The 25,430-nt window shown below is 35.9% G+C and overlaps 1 protein-coding gene and 1 pseudogene across 11 annotated transcripts in view; one reads left to right on the forward strand and one right to left on the reverse strand.

The window, feature by feature from the left end:
* CCSER2 (coiled-coil serine rich protein 2) overlaps positions 1 to 25,430 on the forward strand; it is a 187,822-nt gene that overhangs the window by 74,112 nt on the left and 88,280 nt on the right. For 7 of the 10 annotated variants that reach the window (XM_082719676.1, XM_082719677.1, XM_082719678.1 and 4 more), the window contains 2 exons: positions 8,683 to 8,773; positions 16,924 to 17,086. In XM_082719676.1, coding sequence (XP_082575802.1) covers positions 8,683 to 8,773; positions 16,924 to 17,086 — 254 coding nt within the window. Of the gene's footprint in view, positions 1 to 8,682; positions 8,774 to 16,077; positions 16,225 to 16,310; positions 16,404 to 16,923; positions 17,087 to 25,430 lie in introns of those variants that run through there. The other 3 variants (XM_082719674.1, XM_082719681.1, XM_082719682.1) reach the window with 3 other exon arrangements.
* LOC309859178 (fatty acid-binding protein 5 pseudogene) lies at positions 5,696 to 6,318 on the reverse strand (annotated as a pseudogene). The gene has a single exon. The product of its transcript is annotated as a fatty acid-binding protein 5 pseudogene (transcript).

A 25,430-nucleotide genomic window follows, 5' to 3' on the forward strand; every position in this document is an offset into this window, starting at 1 on the left:
GAGAAAGAGTGTGTGCTCCGATTTCTTTCTCTTCTTTATAAGGACATTAATCCCATCATAGGGTTCCCACTATCCTGACTCTGACTAGAACAAATTACCCCTGGAGACCCTACCTCCACATAGACTCATATTGTGGGCTAGGGCTTCAGTATAAGAACTTTGGGAAAATACAAATAGTCCATAACAAGTATTAACAAACTACTTGCAATTATCTGCATTGAGCAGGTCAGCAAACTCTGTCATATAAGCCAGCTACATCTGGGGAACCACCTTGTTTTTTCACAGCCTGAAAAAGGTTTTTTTTACATTTTAGGTGATTATACTTTAAATGATTCTGTAAGTACCTATGTAGTATACTGATTTTGTCTGTGGGCCTGCAAAGTCTAAGTATTTACTTTTTGTCTTTTAAAAATAAATTTATTTTTTTATACTTGCACTTAGAGTAGATTATGCTTTTTGATTCCTTGCCCTTAGCATACTGTTTATGTAGAAGGTATTTTCCTCTTCCATGTTCTAGAGACCATATTTGTTTATTCTTTAGATTTTCTCTGACTTGATTTTGTTTTAGATTTTCTCTGACATGCCAAGACTTAGATATCCATCCATCGTGCTTTCATGGTAGTTGAGCCATTACCATACTGTAAAGAAACTGTTTCTGGGAAGACAAGTACCCTTGGAGGGCTGTTGCAACCTTGTTCAATTACCATTTGTAAAGTAGAGCCCTGGAGTGTTGGATGGTGAACCCTACTTCAGTAAAAGAGAACAAAGGAAATTGCAATAGAGAAGTTTATTACTAATAGGTATTGAAGGAAGTATTTGGCATGCCTGGAGGGGCCATAAAAGTGCAGGTAAGGAAAGTCACAAGTCCTGCGGTATGTGACTTTATTAGGATTGATGACTAGAGTGCTTTGGGATTCCTGAACTAATTCTGGATTGGTCAGTACAAACCGAAAAGAATAGGGTTTTGATAACGCCAAGTGAGTTTATTTAAGGGGTGCGCAAGAGGAAGGCATTGGGAGGCAGGGTAATTACAGCTCACAAGGGCTGTTGGGGAAATCCTATCAGGAATTTACATTTTCTTGTGATGCTGGGATTATTACCTAGGGGCATGAACTCATGGGAGGGGCTAGTTTCAGTTCAAGGCCTGGACAGGTCCCTTGGCCACACAAAATGGATGCCAAGGCAGCAATATCATAGTTTAGATACACTCTTGACAAAGACAAAGACGTGGGTATATCTTGTGCCTTCTACATTCTGGTTTTTATATGTGTTGAGTTATTGAGGGTATGTCTTTCAGTTGCCACATGGAGGGACAGCGTCAAATTCCCTCCCCAAAAATTTGTTCAGATGTGAATACTGTATACTAAGAGGGTATGAAACAATTTATTACTCAAGTAATGATGCTTTCTGGGGAGAGCAGAGCAGGTACCCAAAGTGGACAAGAATAGTTTGAGTGAAGTTAAGGGAGGCAGGTAGCTCTGGTTTTTATTGCGGTTAAGGGATGTACCAGGTTGATGGGTTCACATACTCAGGCTAGGTTTATGTGGTTTGAACTTCTCTGCTGATGTCAAGAAAGGTAGACTTTTTCCAACATGAAGTTTTGGATATTATAAAAGCTTACTACAGAAAAATAAAGAATATAAAGAGCATAAATCCATATTATATCACATAATGGAAAATTATAATAATCCTTTGGCTTATCACCATCCTGATGTATTTTTCAGCATTAAAGATAAAGTCATATTGTACATATACAATTCTTTTCCCTGCCCCCATGCTACACATCATCTTCTCATGTGTCTAGATAAATTTATGAAACATCATATGCAGTGATTTATTGGTGAGTGTTAAGTTGAGGCATAAATATGGATGGTTTTCCTTCCTTTTTCCACTGTGCTTTCTTAGTACCTTCTCAGAGTGATATAATTATTCTGTTACTTTTACATTCATTGGAACAGACTCATTTTCCTTCTGTAAGATTAATTTTTTAACACTTTCATTATAAAATGAAACCTACAGAAAACCACACAAAACAAATATAGGTTTTAGCTAGTTATTAAAAGTTGAACATCTTTTTGGTAGTGTGGCAGTGCTTTTACTGATAGGTGTGTCTCAGCAAGCCAAAGCCTGCTCTGGACCTAGAAAACGATGTTCTCTATTGCCTTTGATACTTTGCTGCATCCTTATTTATCAGAGCTGGCTTGGGGCACCCAACATTATTTTGTTTCACACATATATACATGTACACAGACAGCCAAATGTTTTTATAGGAGATAAGGTTTTTTAAGTAAAACTACATAAGTCAGTGCTTAATGCAGAAAATGAGAAAATGCAAGTACTCTAACGAAAACAAAAAAAAAGAAAAACTCCATAACCTATGTTTTGGCTTCCTTTCAACTTTTTTCTTTGCATATTATACAGTGTTTTCTCTTTTTCCCCCATAAAATGGATAATTCTGTACATGCTGTTTTACAGACCTATTTTTTTTTAATTTAATATTTAGTTCTTTTCAGTGGAAAAAATGTATTTTTTCATTTAAAGTTAAAAACATTTAAAATTGTTAAATCTTCTTGTTGGACAGACCCTTTGAGCATGATATAGTGTCCTTCCTCATCTCTTATTATAGTTTTTGGCTTAAAATCTAATTGATCTGATATAAGGATTGCCACTCCTGCTTTCTTCTGATGTTCATTAGCATGGTAAATTCTTTTCCACCCCCTCACTTTAAATCTGGAGGTGTCTTCGGGCTTAAAATGAGTTTCTTGGAGGCAACATATAGATGGGTTTTGTTTTTTTATCCATTCTGATAGCCTGTGTCTTTTGACAGGGGCATTTAGCCCATTAACATTCAGGGTAACTATTGAGAGATATGAATTTAGGGCCATTGTATTGCCTGTAAGGTGACTGTTACTGTATATGGTCTCTGTTCCTCTCTGATCTACCACTTGTAGGCTCTCTCTTTGCTTAGAGGACCCCTTTCAAGATTTCCTGTAGAGCTGGTTTGGTGTTTGCAAATTCTTTCAGTTTTTGTTTGTCCTGGAAGCTTTTAATCTCTCCTTCTATTTTCAATGATAGCCTAGCTGGATATAGTATTCTTGGCTGCATGTTTTTCTCATTTAGTGCTCTGAAAATATCATGCCAGCTCTTTTTGGCCTGCCAGGTCTCTGTGGATAAGTCAGCTGCCAATCTAATATTTTTACCATTGTATGTTACAGACTTCTTTTCCCGGGCTGCTTTCAGGATTTTCTCTTTGTCACTGAGACTTGTAAATTTTACTATTAGGTGACGGGGTGTGGGCCTATTCTTATTGATTTTGAGGGGCGTTCTCTGAACCTCCTGAATTTTGATGCTCGTTCCCTTTGCCAAATTGGGGAAATTCTCCCCAATAATTCTCTCCAGTATACCTTCTGCTCCCCTCTCTCTTTCTTCTTCTTCTGGAATCCCAATTATTCTAATGTTGTTTCGTCTTATGGTGTCACTTATCTCTCGAATTCTCCCCTCGTGTCCCTCTTTTGCTCAGCTTCTTTATTCTCTGTCATTTGGTCTTCTATATCACTAATTCTTTCTTCTGCCTCATTTATCCTAGCAGTGAGAGCCTCCATTTTTGATTGCACCTCATTAATAGCTTTTTTGATTTCAACTTGGTTAGATTTTAGTTCTTTTATTTCTCCAGAAAGGGCTTTTATATCTCTCGAGAGGGTTTCTCTCATATCTTCCATGCCTTTTTCGAGCCCGGCTAGAACCTTGAGAATTGTCATTCTGAACTCTAGATCTGACATATTAGCAATGTCTGTATTGATTAGGTCCCTAGCCTTCGGTACTGCCTCTTGTTCTTTTTTTTGTGTTGAATTTTTCCGTCTTGTCATTTTGTCCAGATAAGAGTATATGAAGGGGCAAGTAAAATACTAAAAGGGTGGCAACAACCCCAGGAAAATATGCTTTAACCAAATTAGAAGAGATCCAAAATTGTGAGGGGGGAGAAAGGGGATAAAAAAAGGTTCAAAAAGGAAGAAAGAAAGAAAAAAGAAAAGAAAAAAAAATTTTAAAAAAAAGAAAACACCTAAGAAAAATATAAAAAAAGAAAAAATATATATATTAGATAAACTAGTAAAAAATCGTTAAAAAAGAAAAAGGTAACAGTTAAAAAAAAAAAATTTTTACCCAAAGGCGAGAAAAAAAAAACAAAAAATGAAAAAGAAAAAAATTAAATTAACTGCAAGACTAAAAAAAATCACAGGGAAAAAGCCATGAGTTCCGTGCTTGGCTTTCTCCTCCTCTGGAATTCTGCTGCTCTCCTTGTTATTGAAACCGCACTCCTTGGTAGGTGAACTTGGTCTCGGCTGGATTTCTTGTTGATCTTCTGGAGGAGGGGCCTGTTGTAGTGATTCTGAAGTGTCTGCCCCGGGGAAATACAAATCAAAACCACAATGCAATATCACCTCACACCAGTCAGAATGGCTAAAATTAACAAGTCAGGAAATGACAGATGCTGGCGAGGATGCGGAGAAAGGGGAACCCTCCTACACTGTTGGTGGGAATGCAAGCTGGTGCAGCCGCTCTGGAAAACAGCATGGAGGTTCCTCAAAATGTTGCAAATAGAACTGCCCTATGACCCAGCAATTGCACTATTGGGTATTTACCCTAAAGATACAAACGTAGTGATCCAAAGGGGCACGTGCACCCGAATGTTTATAGCAGCAATGTCCACAATAGCCAAACTATGGAAAGAACCTAGATGTCCATCAACAGATGAATGGATCCAGAAGATGTGGTATATATACACAATGGAATACTATGCAGCCATCAAAAGAAATAAAATCTTGCCATTTGCGACAACATGGATGGAACTAGAGCGTATCATGCTTAGCGAATAAGTCAAGCAGAGAAAGACAACTATCATATGATCTCCCTGATATGAGGAAGTGGTGATGCAACATGGGGGCTTAAGTGGGTACAAGAAGAATCAATGAAACAAGATGGGATTGGGATGGAGACAAACCATAAGTGACTCTTAATCTCACAAAACAAACTGAGGGATGCTGGGGGGAGGGGCTTTGGGAATAGGGGGTGGGATTATGGACATTGGGGAGGGTATGTGCTTTGGTGAGTGCTGTGAAGTGTGTAAACCTGGTGATTCACAGACCTGTACCCCTGGGGATAAAAATATATGTTTATAAAAAATAAAAAATTAAAAATTAAAATAAAATAAAATAAAAAGACAAAATAGTAAAAAAAAATAATAATAATAAAAAAAATAAAGTTAAAAACATTTTGTGTTCATAGCAATACTTTGCACTTACATTCAGGAACATAGGTTTTTAATTTAATTTTATTGTTTTTTACATCCTTTTTTTCTTTTACCTAATTTGAGAATCCACTTTTCAACAAACATTAATATAATTGTTTTCATTTATATTCATGTATGCACAACCAGAATAATGATGCCAGTACTACCATCCATAATATAACTACTGAAAATAGTTTGAAAAATTTTCCTCACTTGCAATAGTTTCTCTCTAAGCATAATATCATAAACTTAATAGACAGTTAGACTCATTTATTTTAATTTACTTATGACTTACAGAGATTTGTCAAAACATTTGTCAGAGCAAAAGATTAGAAACAACCGTCTGTTTTTCTACCCAATTGACATCTTTCCTTGTCTATAAATATATTTTCATTATTATTATTTTTTTTAGTACAAACACATTTATTTACTAACTAAAGGGATTATCCTAATTAAATCAACACTTTGAAATAGTTGCATGTAAAATGTTTGTGCTAAAGATAACTGAACACAGTAATGGAAAAAAAAAAAGCAGTATGGAGATTTGCTCATTGAACTGAGCTTGTTCATCGTCACAGCTAATTCCTGTCCAAAGTGGTGATGGAATTTTTACTCTACCTTTTCACAGACCCGAGTACAGATGACATTGTTCATTATGCATTCCACCACTAATTTCCCATTTTCCAATTTTCTTGTGATTGTACTTTCCTTCCTGTCCCACTCCTAATGTTGTATCAATGCACTATCTGTGAAGTTGTAGACCGTCTGAGTTTTTCTGCCATCAGCTGTAGTTTCTTCAGACTTCTCTCCCAGGTTACATGAAAACTGTGAGGTTTTCCCAAAGTGCTCTCAGTTTTTATGGTGAGGTTTTTGTCCTCAGAAGAGATGATACAATCTGGTTTGGCCACCGCACCCACTTTTCACAGAGCCATTCCCACTCCTACTTCCCACTCCTACTTCCTTCATGTATTCGCCAAAGCCTTTGCTCTCCACTAAGCACCATCTTCTACTGGCTGCTGAATGGTGGCCATGGTGGGCACAGGTGAGTGGGCAAGCAGGCCGAGCAAGCAGAACAGCGTGGGGCGTTGGGAGTGTGGCTTGCTCATTATTATTATTATTTTTTTTTTTTTAAAGATTTTATTTATTTATTTGACAGTCAGAGATCACAAGTAGGCAGAGAGGCAGGCAGAGAGAGAGAGGAGGAAACAGGCTCCTAGCGGAGCAGAAAACCAGATGTGGGGCTGGATCCCAGGATCATGACCTGAGCCAAAGGCAGACTTTAACCCACTGAGCCACCCAGGCACCCCTGTGTTTAGCCTTTTTTTGTTCTTGGGCATTTCTACTTTTTTGCCATTCTCTCTCTCTCTTTTTTTTTTTTTTATATGAGAGAGAGAGAGAGAGAGGAAACACAAGCAGGGGGAGTGGGAGAGGGAAAAGCACGCTTCCTGCTGGGCAGGGAGCCCAACATGGGACTCTGTTTCAGGACCCTGGGATTGTGACCTAACCCCAAGGCAGACGCTTAACCATCTGAGCCACCCTGTTGCCCCCTTTTTTGCCATTCTAAATAATGCTGCAGTAACAGTACCTACACATACATTTTCTGCATTTATCTATTGCTGAGGGCTAAAAAGACAAAGGAAGAACTTGTCTTTTTAAAAAGGTTTTAGTTAAATTTTGACAAATTGGTTGCCAGAAAGTTTATGAATCTAATCCTATCTGCATTATTAATGAGTACTAGATTCTTTTCAATTTTGCTAAGTCACCATTGGTGTTAGCATTTTTTCCTACATCTTATTTATTGGATGTTTATTTTATATTTTGGAAATTGTCTATTATGGCCTTTGCCAGTTTTTTTTTTCCATGTCCTTTTATTTGGGGGGGGGGTGCTTTTAGGAAGACATATATTAAGGCAGCAGGTATTTCATGATGGAAAGAGGTTCTGTGAAATAATTCCTTTTTATGTCAAGGTTAAATAATTATCCAGAGGTGTTTCTTCATTTCTGCTTTTTCTGAAACAATTATTCCATTTGCTTTTAGTCCTCAATGCATTCTGGAAGGAAGGCAAACAGCACAAAATTGGAATGGTTTGGATGGAATACCCAACATAGAAAATAAATTTTAATTTTATTCATATTATCTGTAATAAAGTCGACATCCCCCTTCTATAAGAGTTTTTCAAATTCATAATCTCTAAATTGTTTAAAAATTTATGGATTTCTGTGTCTTTTCATTTATATATACTAATGAAAGTTCTTGTAGTTGAATTAGTTCTTAGATTAGAAGTATCAGCTAGTAGACTACAAGTCAAACTGAGTTCCTGACTTTAAACTTAGTTTTTATTTTGCTAATTAGACTTCAGAATAAGAGTCTTTGAAAGCAAAACATTACTCTTCTCAGGATAGGTGAGAGCCGGTAAGATTGCAAATAGAACCCCAGAGTGGCTGCTTATACCAGTTTAACTAGTCCACTAGTCCACTAGTCCAGTACTATTTGTCTTTTATTTTTTATTTTTTAAAAGATTGTATTTATTTATTTATTTGACAGAGAGAGACACAGAGATAGCGGGGCCACAAGCAGGGGGAGTGGGAGAGGGAGAAGCCGGCTTCTCTCAGAGCAGAGAGCCCGATATGCAGGGATCATGACCTGAGCCAAAGGCAGATGCTTAATGACTGAGCCACCCAGGTGCTCCAAATATTTGTCTTTTATAGAAAAAACAAATTAAGGCAAACCAAACCAGGGTAGTAGTGGTGCTGCTGAAGGTAAGAGTAGGTGGGTTTGACACAAGAAAGAAAATGAAATAATTATGTAGTTAAATGCTTTTGTTATTTTACATGAGTGGTCCAATCCCTATGTATAATAAAACACAACCTCTCACACCAAATGTGAATAAATTTTGGGAGATTCTTTACCATCTTTGATTGTTCATGTTATCAAGGAGATTGGTTTAAGCATGGACTCAGGAGGTAGACCTTATGTGTTTGCATCCTATTTTGGCTCTCTGTACATTAATTTCTAGTAATTGTAATAGTCATTAAATCAGGGTTAAATAGGGTTATTTTGAAGGTTAAGTGAATTAATATTTGTAAAGTACTTAGAATAAGTGAATTAATATTTGTAAAGTACCTAGAACAATATTGTGCAGTGAGTATTGTGCAAGTTTTTAAAAATGAATTTAAAAAATTTCTTTGTGGGAGAAAGAGTAGGAGAAGAATATTATGAATAGTTTAACAAGTAAACTGAATCTTTTTTATTAAAAAGTTTTTATCTTAAAAATTTATTTTTACAACATAAACACTGAGTGAATTCAGTCTATTATAGAGTGATATTTTCAAAACTAATTTTTACATCCATTTTTTAAGGTAGATTACAGCATTTTTTACTGCTTTTATTCACAGGATATTCTGAATAATCTTGAATCATGTGACCTTGAGGACGATGACCTTATGCTTGATGTGGATCTGCCTGAGGATGCACCTCTTGAAAATGGTAAGTGACGATGCTATTCAAACTCCAGAGGCATATATAGTTGAGCTGCTTGTCTAGGGCCAATTTAATATTTGTTACTTACAAACTTCCTAATCTCAATGAAGGAAGTCTTTCAGACTGAGAATCAGCCTTAGTGATATTAATTAGATTCATTTACAAACTTATTTAAATGTTTCAAACCTTGATTTTGTTGGTCTTAGATATGTCTGTATGATCCAGTGAAATTGTATATCTCTATTATAAAGTAAGTAGTAGGTAGGATTTGTCCTTTTTGCTCCTGTGTACATATCCAACTTTTCTTCCCTTTGTTTCATTTTGATTCTAAGAAGAAACACATTCAGAGAAAGAGAGATATCACTTGACTTGTGAAATAGTGGTAAAATTCATTAAGTTTTAACTTATGATAAATAAGTGTTACTAAGGATAAATATTTTTAAAAGGTCAATTCTGAAAATTTTAAAAAGATTATTTCTGGGAAAATGGAGACTTTCTAAATAAATCATTTCTCCCCGCCTTTTTTTTTTTTTTTTTTTTAACTCCCAAACCCAATCTGTCTTTCTTTCTGGATCCTAGTAACTGCTGGGGTAAGGATTTAGACAATCCATATGCAAGAGGGCCCTAGGTACTCTTGTCCCCACTGACTTAATATTTATAGCATTTTCTATCTTAAGGACTGATCTAGAATTAGAGACCAGCCTAAAAAAGCCCCTGGGGCAAAGGTTGAAATGGGAATTCTCTGGAAGGAGGAGTGGTTCCAGAAGTTCTGCATTTGCCTGGTCTCGCAGGCCTCCCAGGGAGAGATGAACCAAAGAAGCTGATGAAGTTTTATACATGATGCTAGAAAAATGCAGGGATATTTTGGAGAGGGCAGATATTTGTTTTGGTGCTACTGAGGGTACTAGAAGCTCACATTTGTCACTCCCCCTGACCCATACTGCCAGGGTGCTCTGTAACAATCTCAGAATCTCAGTGGCTTTCAAAATATACATTTATTTTCCTTATTCATGGATCTATAGATTAGCTGGGCCCATTCAGGCTATGGGATTGAGTTCAGGTCTACTCCTTACTTCTTCATGTTGAGATCAGGATTACCTGGATCAGGTTTGTCTCATGGCAGATGGAGAAGGACAATAGGCTGGACAGAGACATGCATATCTTAGGGTCTTCACTTAGAGTCTTGACTTAGAATCAACACACTGTTACTTCTGCCCACATTCTGTTGGCCAAAGCAAGTTATATGGCCAAGCCTAATACCAGTGGGACTGGGAAGTGTATTCTGTTCACGGTGAGGAACTCTGTGGCAGAAGACACTGAATATATAATTCTACTAAAGGAGATAGTGAAGAGCTGAGAACGATATCTACTCTACCACAGGGTTTGAGGCTGTAGCACCTTCTCGTGGTTCTGCTGTCACCTAGGATGCTCAGAGCTCAGTTCTAGTCAACTGAGAAAGAAAAATCACAGCCAACATCCAGGAAGAAGAATAGGGAAAATAATAGAACTCCCAGGATTAGACTGGCCCAAGAAAGCAATAACGAAAGCACTTAAAGAAATACAGTTGCAGCATAGTGCTTTCTGGAGCTATAAAAGATTTTCTACCAGAATAGTTGAGTAGATGACAGAAAGCATAGCTACTGTTGAAATCCAAATTAGTGGCCTGGAAGGTCAAGTGGAAAAATAAAGAAAAATACAGGAAAATGTAGAACACAGAGGGAAAACATAAGCCATTAACAGTTATGGGGGGAATGAGATGATTGAAGAGATTTCATGTGAGGTTTTAAGGGCTGGTAGTGAGGGTTGAGAGATGTACTTCCTTGGAATAAATCACATCCTAGATAATGCATTTTACTTTGACAGATTTTAACTTCTCTTTGGAAACTTTAAACCCTTTGTGAGCTATAGGAATTGGTATTAAAGCCTGCCTCATCTTTAGAGGACAGCCAGAAGTTATCCTCATGTTGGATCAAATTAGAAGAATAAGGAAATTTAAAGTCTGTGAGGTCTTGGTTGGGGACTTGTGAAAAGTAGTAGGGAACCCATGAGGTATAACATCTCACATATATCGTAGATTTTCCTCAGAGAAGGCAAACAGGTTTTGACTGTTTTGAGCTAACAGAACAGTGAAGAAAGCAGAACGTAAGTCTAAAATATGTAGCCTTTGGAGTCACCTGTATGCTTTCAAAAGGTGTTAGTCTACTTTCTTTCTTTTTTTTTTTTTTTAAAGATTTTATTTATTTATTTTGTCAGAGAGAGAGCGAGCGAGAGCGAGCACAGGCAGACAGAGTGGAAGGCAGAGTCACAGGGAGAAGCAGGCTCCCTGCGGAGCAAGGAGCCCGATGTGGGACTCGATCCCAGGACGCTGGGATCATGACCTGAGCTAAAGGCAGCTGCTTACCCAACTGAGCCACCCAGGCGTCCCAGTGTTAGTCTACTTTCGAAGTCTGCAGTGGATTTAACCTTTCTTTGCTTACAGAACTAAATCAGAGCTCAGTCTGCATTCATAGAGAAGACTTTGTTGACAGCCTCTGAAAGCCCTTTTCTAACATCTTCTAGTTTCCCATGCAATGGATGGAAATTCAGTTGATACTACTCCAATATATGGCACTTTGGCATATTGAATAGTTTAAGCTTAAGGAGTTTGAGAAAAGTACAGAAACAAGAAAGTCACTTTGACTTTCTCTCCACCTCACCCTCCTTCTCTGAAATAGGTCACAAAACCCTCATGTGAGAGGTACCTTCCCTATACCCAAAGGAAAGGCACATTCTTAATTCCAAGACAAAGAGACTCCAAAGAAGAATCCTAAAAAAATAGGGCTTGCTAAGTTTCCCTCAGTTTACTATAGTTACCTCATACTCTTTATCCTGTCATATTCCTCCCCTTTGTATCAAACCTAGCATAAAAACACACAGGTCTGTTTCTTTGGGTCTTTATTTCCTTGTGAAGGTTCCCGTGTCACATACCATATTAAATAAGTTTTTATGCTTTCCTTCTGTTAATCTGTCTTGTCAGTTTAACTTTCTGACCCTACAAGGGTCAAGAAAAATTATTCCTTTCCTATACAATCAATCACGTTTCTTTAGTTATATCACCTTCAAAATTTTCACACTGTGCCTTTTCCATTTCATCTTTTGCACCTGGGGTTCCCTCTTATATATAAACTAATAGGTATTAGGGATCCTGGATTATCAATTCCTGAAAGCATTCTAAATTCCTTTGCAAATTTCTCATAATCTTATTTAGATCTTAGAAAACATGCAGCCATGATTCTCAGCTTAGAATGAGACCAGGTCTTAAAAATCAATTTTACGGGTTTTCTCTCTTCTGAAGGAAGTTTAGCTTTAAGAGATAGTGAGTCTTTGAGTTTCTGGCCAGCTTCAGGGTAAGGAAACAGGTCAAGGAAGAGATGGGGCAGAGCAGAATCGAGGATTGTAGAACGAGGGAAGATGAATAAAATGAGAAAGGACTTTGGTTTTCAGTTGTGATTAGGAAGGATCTGAAAGACAAAATTGTTTTAATTCTCTTACATTTTTTCTTTTACCTTTGTCAGGGAATCCCTTAAGGAAGCAGTTTTGGTTCCGAATTTCTTTTGGCAGACTACTGAATATTTGGTATTTGTTCCTTTTTTATTCTGAAGTGTCCCTCAAACGAATGTTCAGATTGCATCAAACACATAATTATATGGCTTTATTCTCTTGCTCCAGAACATCTAATGGGCACTCATTGCCTACAGCTTAAAGCCTTGCATTCAGCATATTTATCGTTTAATCCCCAGGTTTATGATGTTTCCATAGTGTATACCTTGTCACATGTGCTATTTCATCTACTACTTGTGTTTTTAAACTTTTCTCTGTTGAAAAATGTCTTCTGAGGCTCCTGGATGGCATAGTCGGTTCAGCATCTACCTTTGACTTAGGTCATGATCCTGGGTCCATCTGTTTCTCCCTCTTCCTCTGCCATCCCTTAACCCCTCGCCCCCCGCCCCCGCTCACTTGTGCTCTCTCTCTCTCAAATAAATAAATGAAATCTTAAAAAAAAGAAAGATCTTTCTGATTACTTCCTGAATCCCACACCGCCAAGTTATGATTCCTATTAAATTGTACTTACTCTGTGTTATATTTCCTAAGGTCATATTTTTGCCCTTAAAAATTTTTTTTCATTTTATTTTATTTCTTTTCAGTGTTCCAGTGTTCATTGTTTATGTACCACACCCAGTGCTCCATCCAATACAACATTTTTGTTTTTTATTGAGATATGGTCATATGAGCTCTATAGTATTGTCCTTGATCACTTTCCAGTTACTGTATGTTCTTCTGGAAATGTATCTTCATTTTTAAGTGCTGATTGTGTTTAGTAATAACAAGGGTCATGATTTTTTTTTATATGAGCTTTTCTTCTTTCAAACCAAATTTTAGTTCAAAGTTTTTCTGATCAGATTGTAAAACCTCCTGCAGAGCACGTTCTTTCTAGTCTTTGTAATGTGTAATTTCTTCCTGCCTTCTTTGTAGCCAGTTGTTATTCACAGGTGGAAATAATGTCTGTCTCATCCATTTACCCTTCCTATGACTTTAAATAGTCAGAAAAATAATCTAGGTTACTTTGGTGTTATATTTTGATCCTTTATCAAATCAGAAGAAAAGAGTGTGATGAGTGGTAGATCTAGGTATCCCATGTACTATACCTTTCAGTTAGCTATATATAGTAGATCCTGTTTCCTCTCCAGAGAATAAGGGTCCTGATATTATCTCTGTCTCCTACTCAGAGTAATAGAACTAAGATCTGCTGCTTTATACTTTTAGACCTGGAAATCTCCTTCATGGGGCCTTTCTTTATTTTCTAGGCCTAAATGCATAGTTAGGGCAAAATCTGGTGTATAGAGAGCTGTGATCAACATATTGGGTTAAAATTTTTCAAACCAGGCTATGTTTTGGTTTGCCTCATCATGCCCTATGGTATTTCATGTTCAGATTTATTTTGGATTTATTTCATTTCTTAGTCTTCTCTGTTCTGTTCCATTATTAGCTATGGAAATGGTTTTGATTTATCTCCATCTTGTAATTTTGTTTGCTTTCCATTTTCTGTCAGAGAACCTCCAATCTTATCTAAGAAACCACCACTAATGTTACTTCGCATTACCTTCTTAATAACATTTTAAGGTATATAAACATATGTTTAATGGATGTCTCAGATAAGAGTAGAGTTAACCCTTTAACAGTACAAGGTTGAAATATGTGGGCTCATTTGTATGTGGGTTTTTTCAATAAAGGACAGTGCTGTAAATGTGTTTATTTTCCTTATGATTTTCTTTCATTCATTCATTCATTCTTTTTTTTTTTTTAAGATTTTATTTATTTATTTGACAGAGAGAGAGAGAGAGATCACCAGTAGGCAGAGAGCCAGGCAGAGAGAGGGAGAGAGAGGGGAAGCAGGCTCCCTGCTGAGCAGAGAGCCCAATGCGGGGCTCAATCCCAGGACCCCGAGATCATGACCTGAGCCGAAGGCAGAGGCTTAACCCAGTGAGCCACCCAGATGCCCCTTCCTTATGATTTTCTTAATAACATTTTCTTTTTTTGATATAATGCAGTATTATAAATGTATTTTTTCTTATGATTTTCCTATTTACATTTTATTTTCTTTAGCTTACTTTATTGTAAGAATACAGTGTATAGTACATATAATGTACAAAATATGTGTTAAATGGCTATGTTATTGATAAGGCATCTGGTCAACAGTAGGCCTTTAGTAGTTAATATTTTGTGTATCAAAAGTGATACACAGATTTTTGACTATACATGGGGTCCCATACCTCTAACACCCACATTGTCCAAAGGTCAACTATACAAGCAGAATCTTTAAAGAAGCTTACAGCAGTCATTTATCTGAGAATTTAGGCCAGCTATCTCAGGGTATACCAATAGTTTTGTGGTCTTGGCAAATGTTTGTATCCACTGTTTATGTGTCCATTGTACCTGTGGTTGAGTTCTTGTTTCAGTGAAGGTGCTTTAATATGTATCGTGTGTGTAGTATCAACAATCTCTTTAGTAAAAACAAACATGGCATATCAATTTTATGTACTTTAATTTCCACAGTATATAATCCCATCTCCTGGCCTATTTGCCTGGTTCATTTGCTTCTTGTTACTCTACATGCACTGTGTTGATATCCCAATTATATATCAGATTCTTTTTTTTTTTTTTAAGATTTTATTTATTTATCAGAGAGAGAGAGGGAGAGAGCGAGCACAGGCAGACAGAATGACCGACAGAGGCAGAGGGAGAAGCAGGCTCCCTGCTGAGCTAGGAGCCCGATGTGGGACTCGATCCCAGGACGCCGGGATCATGACCTGAGCTGAAGGCAGCCGCTTAACCAACTGAGCCACCCAGGCGTCCCTATATATCAGATTCTTATGACAGAATTTCTTATTTGGGGAGTGAGTGGAATTTTACTTGCCTTAATTAAATATGAATTCAAATGAAACTAGATACAGATTATCTCTAGCTATATAGATATTTTAATGCCATGTGAAAATACTTGATGAGCTTAACTGAGTCTTTGTGTATGGTACAAATGTTAACTAAAATCAGTTTTAAGCCTTTTTAGAGTATTTTAAAATTTTTCTTTTCTGATTTCATCTTCTGGTCCTTATTTTTTTCATTATAATGGTCACCATGCCTTTATTTGTCCTAACAGGTTTTCTATAAATGAACTTTAAAAAAAAACAGATAAAAAATAGATTGTAGTTTAACTCAATAAAATGACAAGAAACTGAAATAATTTCAAATGTAAGTCTTTAAAAAATTTTTCCTTTAAAATTTTTTAAACTATAAAATGTATAGTTTTTTCCCCAAAATTGATTTCTGTAATGGTTATAAACAAAATTTAAAAGTTTTAAAAAGTTGTATAAAATTATTATGCATTTAGAAGAAATATATTATAGTTAGTTTATATAAGAATTGAATATCTGCACTTTACTTTTTTGGAGTGGGAAAGTTTGTTTTTATCTGGTGTACTATAATGAAATACTTTCCATATTTCAAATTCAAGTTTTAGATTAAGTGAAAATAATCATTTAAATAATTAAATTGGGGATTACATTGATTTCTACAGCTTCCTTACCAAGGAATTCAAAGCATTCTGGATTTGAACTTTCTCATGTAATAATTCTCAAACTAGAGAAACCTTTTCTGTTCCTGGCTTGAGTTAGTGTTTAGTTGTATTTTTAGTAACAGTCCTAACTCAGTAGCTATGTAACCACTGAGCGAAGATGGAGTCACAGGGTAAACTGGGCTTGCTTCCCACAGGGAGGGCTGGGAGTTGAGCAGGAAGGAAGGCCTGTTTGTCAGTGCCTTGTATGCAACTATGTCTGAGTAGGCAGCGAGGCGACACAATGTCTCCCTTGTACAAAGTAACTCTCTTAGTGAGTGCTCAGATATGTGAGGAAAAAAGTGTTTGGGTAAGTGAAAGGGAAGCTTGGGGTGTTTCAAGGAGATTCTTTTCGTGTTTTTGTGGCATTTGGATTTCAGGGAGTGTACTATTTGTTGCTGCAAAGTACTGGCTTTGTTTTCAGTGACATTTTAGACTTTTTGAACAAGCTTTACTGTAGACAGATTGGAGCTTCTTACTTTCTAAACTGTGAGCTTAATTTTAAAAATACTATTTGTTTGTGATGAAAATTTAATGTGTGCTTCTTGAAATCAGTAAAAGCTAATTGTGGCATTTATTTTTGGGAAGGAGTTCTCTACTAGACTTAAAATCTTCTACTTTTTCTAATTATTTTCATTCTGTAATCAGAACCAGCTAGTGATAATGACGAAAACACTAAAAGCTGATTACTGGTGTTTAAAATGTATAATGTTGATAACAAGGATAATTTGCTTGTTTTAAAACACTGGGACCATTGTTACTTAAGTGCCTGTGATATGAAAGTTTTTAATTTACTTCAATTTGAATGCTGTAAAGTTCAGTTTTCACCAAAAAAACCCGGTTACTTTTCTTATGGGAATTTTGATTTTGTGATTAGCTAATATAAATGGCTGGTATTTTTAGCATGTCATTTTTATATTCTCAGCAGCGTTTAATTATCAAGCTATAAGTAGTTAACTTTTACAGAGTGTGTACATGTTTATTGTGTTTTGCTTTTGAATCTGTCTAGTGGAGTGTGACAATATGAACCGCTTTGACCGGTCAGACAGAAATGTTCGGCAGTCTCAGGAAGGATTTTGGAAAAGGCCACCCCAGAGGTGGAGTGGACAGGAGCATTACCACCTCAGCCATCCTGACCACTATCATCACCATGGAAAAAGTGACTTGAGCAGGTGAGTCTAGTTTAGATTACATTTCCTATCTTCTGATTATTTTTGAATTATTATATTTCCATGCCCCCTCAAAACTATTTTTTAATTTGGTTTTTAGATGTACCAGAAATATTTCAAATTATGTATGATACTACTTGGAATAATTTGTCTAATTCTTTCCTTTTGGCCCAAATCATTTTTCATTAGCTTTATCATAAATAAAAATATTTTATTTATGTCTGCTATTTAGACTTTATGTTTTGGTGTGATTTTCTAGTTCTCATTTGGGAATGATTATATGTTGAATTTGTTAATTATTTTAAAAATAATGTATGAAATTAGTGCCAAGTGATTTGTTTTCTTTTGCTTAAATAAATTAAAACTTAAAAGTTTCTCAAGTACTATTAGAAACAGAAGATACTGTACAATGCCAGGATTCTTTTCCTTTTTGAAGCATATAGCATAGTTTTAAATTTGATAAAAGAGAAATAATATGGCTCTGTAGTCAATCAAACCTGAGATTAAACCCTGGCATGATACAGATTAGCTTTGTGAGCTTAAATAATTTATTTAAACCCTCTCTACTTCAGTTATCATCCATAAAACAGTTGATAATACTTTCTGTGTTCAAGGATGAGAGACAAAAGTACTTGAGCATTATAAGGATTAGAGTAGGCACCCCAATGTGGTGGTAGTTATTATTAATTTTCTTCCTTTTTCCTTCCTTGTTTCATTTCACTAGGGATCTGAGGTAATTTTGGGGCACAGTTACCATACAGATAATAAAAATTGGATAAAGAAACAATGGAAGGGAAATGTATGGTCCCATATAGTTCTTGAAATAAGAAAAAAAAAATTGTCTCTAAGAATCCTTGCAGCAAAAACAAAGAATAAACTTTGGTCCATTACAAGATTTATACTTTACATAAGATAAAGAATGTGTTTCTCCTGAATTGATTTGCTTTCATGAGACAAAAACCTAAGAGAAGTTGCTTTGCATGAGTTCTTAGAAGGGGAATACTTTGTGATATAGTGGACAGGTCTCAGACAGCTTCCCAAAATTCCGTAAGTCCATTTTTTACTTATGTTCTTCAGTGCAAGCTACAAAGAAGTAGTGAGAAAAGGCAGTTCTGCAGTGGGTCACAAAATAATGAGGTTTAACTAAGAATCCTTCTGTTGATATAATTTTAAATGATAAAATGTAGACGATTGGAAGAATACATGGAATATATATTTTTCCAGTAATTATGTTGGTTATTGTTTTTTATACCTGGGCTTTTGATAAGGAGTGGTCATCAGAGAGTTGTTATTGTCAGTCAAGAATATGATGTAAAGGTAGTTGTGATTGCAAATAGTGAAGATTATGCTTCCCTCATCTTTGACGGTTGGTTTATAGGAAGGTAAATTTAAGGCCAACTTATAAAAATTTAGAAGCCTAACTAAAAATGTGAACCATTGCTTATACTTCTGATTTATTCATCCATTTAACAAATATTCATTGAGAACCTACATGTTGAATTCTGTGCTAAATTCTAAAGCCAGGATGAATTTGGAGATAGTGGGAGAGGTGATAGCTGTGGATTGGTAATGGCTTCTTAGAGCATTGTTCTGAGGATGCTAAAAACAATTATGTAATGCATGAGCTCAGTTGGAGTCATCACAGTTATTGGTTATGTAGAAATTCATGTGCCTCTTCCATCCCATGCAAAGTTGAGTAGTAAATACTTTTTGGATGTTGACTCTGTGGGAGAGGTAGGTATATTACAGTGTTAGTGCAGTACAATGATGATAGGTGCTTAATTAAAGTGATTTATATAGGACTCCAGAGACATGCAGCATCTGGATTTTGTCTAGGGTAGTGGTCTGTAAAGGAAGTTACTATTGATCGGGTAAGTGTGACTGTAGAGATTGTAGAGGAGTGGTTTCTATAGAAGGATGAGTATTCAGATGGAAAAAAATAACATGTACAAAAACATGTATCAGTACTATGGACTTTTTAGAGAGTTTAGTTCATACCTGGATTGCTAAGTCATTTGAAGGAATGAACAGATGTGATCTCTAACTCTAACAGCAAAACTCTCTAAGATAAAGAGTGACAAATTTCGGTTAAAATGGGATTATAAATTATACTGTCCCAAATGGAATGAATTACATGGATGGAGGTAGTAATCTCTGACCCTGAGGATAAGCAAGCTGAGACTGATTAGTCATCTTTCAGAAAAGTTAAAGAACAGTTTCCAAAAACCATATCCTCAGATGTTAAAAGGTGTAGAAGAATGATTTTTTGATCAAATAAGTACAGGAATAAACAAATCAATGTTAAATGAGTTTTTTGTAAAGTGGACTTTGCATTACCTTTAATATATAAATATAGTACTATGATTTTACAAAATGTGGTAAAAGATAGAATATTTAGCCATTTCATAAGACATATGACCGCAGGTCCTTTTACATGGTGTATTTTGAGGGACTAGTGATTTTTGGATCATCAACACTGGTGATTCTTAGGGAGGAGAGAGAAATGTACCATATTCTTGGGGGTTGCTCATTTAACTCAATGCAGAACATCCCAACAACTGGGCACACTGGTTTTTCATGAATAGTTATAGATTAACCATTTTATGGATCCCTTCAGGCTTTGGGGTGGCCATCTGGGTTTGTGACATCTAGATCCCCTAGAGCTAGTTATGAATTTGGATGGTACAGAGAGGAGAGACCCCATTTAAGATAAGCCTTACTCTCCAGTATACCTTTAAACTATTCTTTTCTCTCCATGCCTTGATTTTAAAAAGTTTGGATGCATTAATCCCAGGGCCTTTTGACATTACATGTGTAAAAGTATCTCTTCCCATTCTATGACTTCTTGAGTGTAAGTTCCCTTTCCTTTCTATCCTTTAATTCCCATCATTGTCCTTTTTGTTTTGTTTTGTTTTTTAAATTATAGGAATCTGTCTTATCCATAATTTAGGGGACTGGTAGTTCTGAACCTCTGATCACTTTCCTTTGTATTTTTTTTATTAAATTTTTTTATTTTTTATAAACATATATTTTTATCCCCAGGGGTACAGGTCTGTGAATCACCAGGTTTACACACTTATGATAATACTATGCTCTCTTTCCATCTGGCCTAAGCTTTCACTCCTCTTTCTTCCGCAGCCTCCTTCTTTCCCTGTTTTTATATGAAGATTCTTATTTTCCAGTCATTCTAGTACTTCACTATGTGGAGGTAGGGTCTTTGTCTTCACTCCTTATTTGCTTCTCATCAAAGTTATTTATTCTTCAGACTCTTTCCTTTGAGACTTAGGGCATTTGGCTATATCAGATCCTCCTTATTGGTCCCTACAGCTCACTCACAAAAATCTTGCCCTTGGCTCATTTTGCCTCTTCATCATAAGCTTTGCTGCAGTCCTGAATGTCTCCAGTGTTCATATACATGATTCATTTAACCTCCTGGCTCCTTAGTGTCTTAGGATTCTCTATACAAGATCATGTCATCAGAGATTCGACATAGTTTTACTTTTTTCTTTCCCATCCAGTTACTTTTTTCCTCCTGCATACTTCCGATGACTAGAACCTCCAATAAAGTGTTGAACAGGAGTGGTGAGAGCAAACATTTATGCCTTTCTAATGTTAGGGGTAAAGCATTTAATCTCTTACTGTTAAGTATGATGTTAGCTATGCGTTTTTATAGGTAGTCTTTATAATTGAGGAAGTTCACTTCTGTTCATATTTTGTTGAGTGTTTTTGTCATGAAAGAGTGTTGGAGTTTGTCAAATTCTGTTTCTGACTACTGAGATAATCATTTTTTTATTGCATCTCTTAATGTGGTATACAACATTGATTTACGTATGTTGAACCAATCTTGCATTTCTTAGATAAATTCTAGTTGGTCATGGTATATAATCCTTTTATGTATTGCTAGATTCAATTTGCTAGTACTGTGTTGAGGATTTTTGTGTATATATTCATAATAAGTATTGCTCTGTAATTTTTTTTTTTTTTAGATGGTATTATGGTCATATACATTGAATAGGAAAGTGTTTCTTTCATTTCTGTTTTTGGAAGAGCTTATAGAATTCACCAGTGCAGTTATTTGGGCTTGGACTTTTCTTTGTGAAAGTTTTTTGATTACTAATTTAATCTCTGTAGATATTCTATAGATATTCTATAGATATTTATTTGGATTTGTTAGTTTGTGGTATTATTCAAGCTTTCTGTTTTGCTGACCTTTTTCCTAGTTCTGTTCATTAATGAGGAAGAAGTATTAAAGTCTCCAACTGCAGTTTATCTTGTAGGGAAAGTCTGAATGCAACACATTCTCTCACTTTTTGTTTATATGGTAATGTTTTAATTTTTCTTTAATTTTGAAGACTAATTTTGCTGGATATAGAATTCTTGGTTGACAATCTTCCATTTAACATTTTTGAACCCCATGCATTCTTATGAAAAATCAGCTGTTAATCTTACTGAGTGTGTCTTCTGATGAATCATATTTTTCTTGCATTGTTCAGGATTCTCACTTTTTCTTCAGCTGTTTTTTTTTTAAAGGCAGATTTGAAGTCTTTTTTGTTTTAACATTTTATTCATTTATTTAACAGACAGAGATCATAAGTAGGCAGAGAGGCAAACAGAGAGAGGGGGAAGCAGGCTCCCTGCCAAGCAGAGAGCCTGATGTGGGCCTCAATCCCAGGACCCCGAGACCACGACCCGAGCTGAAGGCAGAGGCCTAACCCTCTGAGCCATCCAGGCGCCCCTTTCTTTAGCTTTTGATAGTTTATGTGTTTCTCTTAATTTAATAAATTTTGGAGTTTGTTGAGCTAATAACTAGACAACAATTTTTTTAAATGCCTTGAACCAGTAAGTATCCCTGACTTTGCCATGGGGCTCTATGTGTGTATGTGTTTAGGGATACTTTCAACAACTTGATATTGCAGCTCTGCCTTAATTTTCATTTCCTCCTTGCTCAGAGACTCTAGGTCAGCCAAAGATGAGAGGTGAAGGCCTTTCCAGGTATTTCCTTGGCATGCACACAGCCCAACACAGGTGTATGGCCTTCTCTGTGATCAAGAATATGTTGGGGTATTTCAATGCCTCCTGTGGGTATCTCCTTCCTCAGGTTTTTCTTTTAAGTTTTTTGATCACCTTCTTGTTTTTTATATTCTTTTTTTAAATAGATTTTATTTATTTATTTGATAGAGATCACAAGTAGGCATAGAGGTAGGCAGAGAGAGGCGGGACACAGGCTCCCCGCTGAGCAGAGAGCCTGATGCGGGACTCGATCCCAGGACTCTGGGATCATGACCTGAGCTGAAGGCAGAGGCTTTTAACCCACTGAGCCCAGGCACCCCAATCACCTTCTTGTTTTGATCGCCGTCTCTGGCAGTGTAATATTTTTAAAAATTGCTCTGATTTTTTTCAACACATGTGCTAGAGATAAGTCTGTTCCTACTGAAAAACCTCGGAACTGGGTCAAATAAAACAACAACCAAGAGTGGGCCTTTTCTAGGGAGGTGCTAGTTAGGTCAAATAGTAACTATTTTCTGGAAATGGTACTTTACCAGCAATTCCAAACCCACTTTACCATTTCACCCTTCTTCCTAGTGATTGCTGAGTTTCACTGCTATTATGCTTCTAAGGCTCTTATTTTTCCAGGCTACCACAGAGCTGGGAAGATAGGCATGGCAACAGAGTAAATTAAAATCCACAGAGCTTGTTCTTACCAAGATTCAGCTGGGTTTTCTTTTTTTTCCCTCCCTCCCTCACTCCCTTTCTTTCTTCCTTCCTTCCTTTCTTTCTTCCTTGGTTGTGGCAGGCATTTGGTTGATTTCCACAGTACTGAGTAAGTTGATTTTAACAAATTTGCCAGTGTCATCAGTACTTTTATGGAGGAGTGGACTTTTTGGAGATCTTCATTCTGCCATTGTGGAAATACTTCTGTCTTGTTTTTTTTTTTTTTAAACTAATAGACTTCATTTCTTGGAGCAGTTTTAGTTTTAGCAATATTTAGCAGAAAGCACAGAGAGTTCTCATATACTCCCTCACCCTCTTTTATATAATTTTTACTATTATTAACATCTTGCATTAGTTGTTACAGTTGATCAGTCAATATTGATACATGGTTATTAATTAAAATCCATAGTTTACTTTGGGGTTCACTCTTTGTGTATACATTCTGTGACCTTTGACAAATACCTAATGATATATATTTACCATTACCTATCATACTGAATAATTGCACTGCCCTTAGACTCCCATGTTGTCCTTGTATTATCCCTTTCTTCTCCCTTAACCTCCACCAAAACTAAGGGCAACCACTGATCTTTTTCCTGTCTTCATAGCTTTGCCTTTCTCAGAATGCCATATAGTTGTAGTCTTCTCAGATTGGCTTCTTTCTCTCAGCAATATGCATTTATGTTTCCTCCATGCCTTTTCATGCCTTGATAGCTCATTTCTTTCTGTCATTAAATAATAGTCTATTGTGTGGGTGTACTGTAGTTCATTTGTCCACTTACCTCCTAAAACACATCTTGATTGCTTCCAAAACTTGACCATTGTGGATAAAGCTGCTCTAAACCTTTATCTGTGTAAGTTTTGAACTCATTTTGGTAAATATCAAGAAGCACAGTTGCTGGATCATATAGTAAGATGTTGAGTTTGGTACAAAACTGCCAAATTGGCTGTACATATTGCATTTTCTCTAGCAGTGAATGAGAGCCCCTGTTGTTATCATCCTCACCAGCATTTTGGTGGTGTGTTTTGAATTTTAACCATTCTATAGGTGTGTAGTGATATCCTATTGTTTCAATTTGCAGTTCCCTAAAAATATAAAATGTTGAGTGTTTTTTCGTATGCTTATTTGCCATTTGTACATCTTCTTTAGTGAGATGTCTGTTTAGAACTTTTGATTGTTTTTAAATTTTGTTCTTTGTTTTCTTGTTGAATTTTAAGAGCTCTTTGTCTTTTTAGATACCAGTCCTTTATCAGATATTTTATAAATATTTTCTCCTAGTCTATGACTTTTTTTTTCCAAATCTCCTAATGGTGTTTTTTCAAAGAGCAGATATTTTAAATTTTATGCACTCAGGTTTACAAATTATTTTCTTTCATAGGTGATACTTTTTGTGTGTATCTAAAACGTTACTGCCAACCCAATGTCCCCTGGACTTTCTTCTTCACTACCTTGTAGTTTTACATTTTACCTTTAGGTCTTTGATACATGTTGAGTTAATTTTTGTGTACCATGTAAAGGATCATTTCTTTCTGTATGGATTCTAGTTTTTTTAGTATCATCGTTGAAAAGACTATCCAGTCTCCTTTTTGTTTTTTTGGTTTTTTTTCTTTTCCTAGGTTTTTTTTGTTTTTCTTTTATTGAAGTGTAATAAAAATACAGTGTTATATTAGTTTCAGGTATACAACATACTGATTCAACAGTTTTATACATTACTCAGTACTCATCATAAATATAGTCACCATCTGTCACCAAAACAACATTATTATAATATTATTGACTATATTCTCTGTGCTGTAGTTTTCATCTCTGTGACTTAATTATTTTGTAACTGGGAATTTGTACCCATTTCTACCCTTTATTCATTTTCCTTATCCTCCTTTTTAGATTCCCATTGGCACCCATCAGTTTGTTCTCTGTATTTAAAAGTCTGTTTCTTTGTTTCTTTGTTCATTTGTTTTTTAGGTTCCATGTATAAGTGAAATCATGGTATTTATCTCTCTTTGTCTGACTTATTTTACCTAGCATAATACCTTGTAGGTCCGTTCATGTTGTTGCAAGTGGCAAGATGTTTTCTTTTTTTTTTTAATAGTTGAGTAATATTCCATTGTGTGCATACATGCACATACACACACCACATCTTTATCCATTCATTCATCTATTAGTGGACACTTGGGTTGTGTCCCAATACGTAATTATCTCGGCTATTATAAATATGCTGCAGTAATTATAAGGGTGCATGTATGTTTTTAAATTAGTGTTTTTGTTTTTCCCGTCAGTAGCAGAATTACTAGATCATATGGTATTTCTGTTATCCTGTGTTCTTTGAATTGCCTTTGCTCTTTTGTCAAAGATCATTTGACTATATGTGTGGATATATTTTGGATTCTCTGTTTTGTTATAGTCATTTGTATATTTTTTCATCCATACTACTGTCTTAATTACTATTACTTTGTGTAGTAAGTCTGAAAATCAGATAGTGTCAGTATTCTGACTTTCTTTTTCTTTGTATTGGTTATCCTGGCTCTTCTTCTTGTTCGTATGAACTTTAGAATCACTTTGTTGACATTCACAAAATAATTTGGTGGGATTTTAATTGAGGGTATGTTGAAAAAGTTGAAAAAACATTGAAAAAAT

This window comes from Mustela nivalis (assembly GCF_964662115.1).
Source record: "Mustela nivalis genome assembly, chromosome: 2".
Lineage (NCBI taxonomy): Eukaryota > Metazoa > Chordata > Mammalia > Carnivora > Mustelidae > Mustela > Mustela nivalis.